Here is a 2,750-nt window from a genome sequence, read left to right as displayed (position 1 = left end):
GTAGTAGACTAGGGGCAACATGGTCATTTAATAACCTCTAGCAAGGAACTAGGGAGACTTTTTAGTTGGGACTAGAAAAAGTCCTAGGACTAGAGAACCAAACACCACCATAGGCATACTCCCACATTACATTAAGACTAGCCACAATGGATAGTAACATACATTAGTAACATACACATATCCCTAGACTATGTTACTATCTTCATAGTGGGTAGTAACATAAGGGTGATAACATGCAAAGATTCATTTATTAAGTTACAGACTCATATTGCATTGGGACATGTGATGTTACAGTAACTAGCTAAGTTACTACAAGTACCTCTCTCCTCATTAACTCATTGCCACATAAGCAAATTTGCTGAGTTGGATTCGAAATTATTGCTGAAGTTACTCCCACTATGGCTAGTCTAAAGCATGGGCACCATTAGGTTGCAGGCCTAGTCGCTAGTTTAGCCAGTGCATGGGCGGCGCTGTTTGCATCTCTCCTGCATGCCTGAACCTCAGGCTTCGAAAACCTGGCGCGCATTTCAAACTTGAGGTCTTCAAGCACCACAGCATGCACCGAGTAGGCCATGACCTGGTTGCTAAGTGCTATAATTGGTCTTGACTACTGCTTCTGGGGACTTATTCATTGACGTGTGTCGTGCTGGCGAGCTGCCGATCGACGTGTACGTCAATCAGGAGTTCACCTTGGAGCAGCTGAACCTGATCTGGCCCTGCGCCCCGGTGAGCGGCGCGATGTTGCCCATCTTGATCATGGCCGTCGTGAAGGCGCTGCTGAACGCCGCCGGGTTGGACGCGAAGTTCCGGACCGTGTTGTCGGTAGTGTCGCCGTTGAACAGCACCTGGTCCGAGTGCATGAGCCCCTTCTGGGACAGGAGGTCCGTGTAGTATGCGTTGTCGAAGGTGTTGGGCGTCGTCGCGTCCAGCGGCGCCAGGTTGCCGTTGCCGCCGGACTGGGGGCAGTTGGCCCGGAGCGACGCCGCGTAGGCGGCGTTGATGTTGGTGTCGCCGCCGTAGATCCGAGAGCGGAAGGAGCTGCACTGCGCCCGCCCGATGGTGTGTGCGCCGGAGAGGGCCACCATGTCGACCGTGTCCAGGCCCTTCTTGAGGAACGCGGCCTCGAGCTGCGCCCGGCTGGAGCCCGGGCCTGGGATGTCGCTGTTTGCCAGCCCCGCGTTTGCACCTGTGGAGTCCCTTCTCCCCAGAGGAACTGTCCATGACGAACCTCCGAGCTGCACGCACGCGAATGATTCAAAACCAACAGTTAACGTCTTAACGATGGTGCAAGAGGATGATCCTACGGCGACCATCCAAGTGATCATGCATGTAAGTGCTTGTAAGATGATGATCTTACGGCGACGACCGAGTCGCGGGCGGCGACGGCGAGGATGTCAGCGCAGGAGACGGTTTGCTTGCACACGGCCTCGACCTGGGCCTTGATGCCGTCGATGACACCGAAGCCCCTCAGCGACCCCGCGTTTGGACCCGCGTTCTGCTCGTTGCCGGACAGCAGAACAGAGGCGTCGCAGCCCTGCAGCCAGCAAAACACGCACAGCAAATAATTGGTCAATCCCAGCTGTTCCTCGATCAAGCAAATTAGTTAGCGAAGTTCCAGTTATGCGGAACTTGCCTGGACAAAGCAGTCGTGGAAGTGCAGCCGGAGCAGCGACGCGCCCATGCGGGGGTCGCTGCTCACGGCGGCCGTCACGGCGCTCTTGATGGCGGCCAGCGCCCCGGGGCACGACGAATCGTAGAACGTCGGGGACAGCTGCGCCGACGCCGCCGTGGCCAGGGCCACGAGCACCACCAGAGAAATGCAAGAGGCAGAGGCGGCCATGGTTAGCTAGCTCCCTAGTGTGGCTTGTGCAAGAGAGCAGTGCACCGCATGCATATTTATAGTCAAAGATTCAGCTCAGGTGCACCTGCAAATCGCTCCCTCGCTCCCTGTCCCCCACTAGGGAGAGAGCATCCAAAATCTAGGTCCGCTTGGTCCAGCGTTAGCCTCTCGAACGACGTACACGGCATCTATCCATCCATAAACCTTTCCAACCAAATACAGCTAGCCGGTCGAGCGGGTAAGGCCTATCGCGGTCTGCTACGTACATGGTATCGACAAACTTGGCCGCATATTTAGAAGGTTCACGCATGCAAGTGGATAGGGCCAACTTGAGCGATCTATATTGGCGTTTGCCACGCAAAAATCTGCAAAATCAATTGGCTTAGTAGAACAGAAGATATACGCGTGCTTTTCATCATCCCCATGCTATAATTTGTCCAGGGCAATTCACCCTCGTTTTGACCGGTGTGCAGTAATTTTGCATACAACGAGAATATGGGATCTGACCAATTTTTATGTTCAGATGTTAGGAATGAGTGCGGAAGCGGAAGCGAGGAAGAAGAACAAGGTATGTGATACCATGCAATGCAAGGTAGAGTAACACCAGAGAGACTGAACTCATGTCTATTTATCAGTCAAGTATGTACATATATGCAGAGAACATACACACGCAGGTGCGGCCACTGCCACAACAACCTCCGAAGCTAACTCTACTAAGAGCATCTCCAACAACCGCTCAACACGCCGCGCGCAAAAAACTATTTTGCCGCGCGTTCATCGACTGGTTTGGCGCGACCGGCCGCGCTAAAATGCAGCGCGCGTGACTCGCCGGCGCATGCCATATGTTGCATTTTGGACACAAAATGAATTTCAAACATTCAAAATGCAATGAACATGGCATATAATTTCA

The 2,750-nt window shown here is 53.4% G+C and overlaps 1 protein-coding gene across 1 annotated transcript; it reads right to left on the bottom strand.

The window, feature by feature from the left end:
- Window positions 1–406: 406 nt before the first annotated feature.
- Window positions 407–1,840, bottom strand: LOC119358960 (peroxidase-like). The gene is made up of 3 exons (XM_037625330.1): window positions 1,634–1,840; window positions 1,358–1,534; window positions 407–1,235 (listed from the first exon to the last, which is right to left on the bottom strand). The coding sequence occupies exons 1-3, from the start codon at window positions 1,838–1,840 to the stop codon at window positions 678–680; spliced, it is 942 nt and encodes a 313-aa protein (XP_037481227.1). The 3' UTR covers window positions 407–677.
- Window positions 1,841–2,750: the final 910 nt, after the last annotated feature.

This window comes from Triticum dicoccoides, chromosome 2A (genome assembly GCF_002162155.2).
Source record: "Triticum dicoccoides isolate Atlit2015 ecotype Zavitan chromosome 2A, WEW_v2.0, whole genome shotgun sequence".
Classification (NCBI taxonomy): Eukaryota; Viridiplantae; Streptophyta; class Magnoliopsida; order Poales; family Poaceae; genus Triticum; species Triticum dicoccoides.
Note: the sequence above shows the minus strand (reverse complement) of the source record. Positions and strands in the feature narration are given on the sequence as shown.

Excerpts from the sequence above, each read along its gene's own strand:
- LOC119358960 (XM_037625330.1), bottom strand. The coding sequence starts at position 1,840 with ATGGCCGCCTCTGCCTCTTGCATTTCTCTGGTGGTGCTCGTGGCCCTG. Across the intron at positions 1,535-1,633 it reads TCCACGACTGCTTTGTCCAG|GGCTGCGACGCCTCTGTTCT; the intron begins GCAAGTTCCGCA and ends TGCTGGCTGCAG. Across the intron at positions 1,236-1,357 it reads CCCGCGACTCGGTCGTCGCC|CTCGGAGGTTCGTCATGGAC; the intron begins GTAAGATCATCA and ends GCGTGCGTGCAG.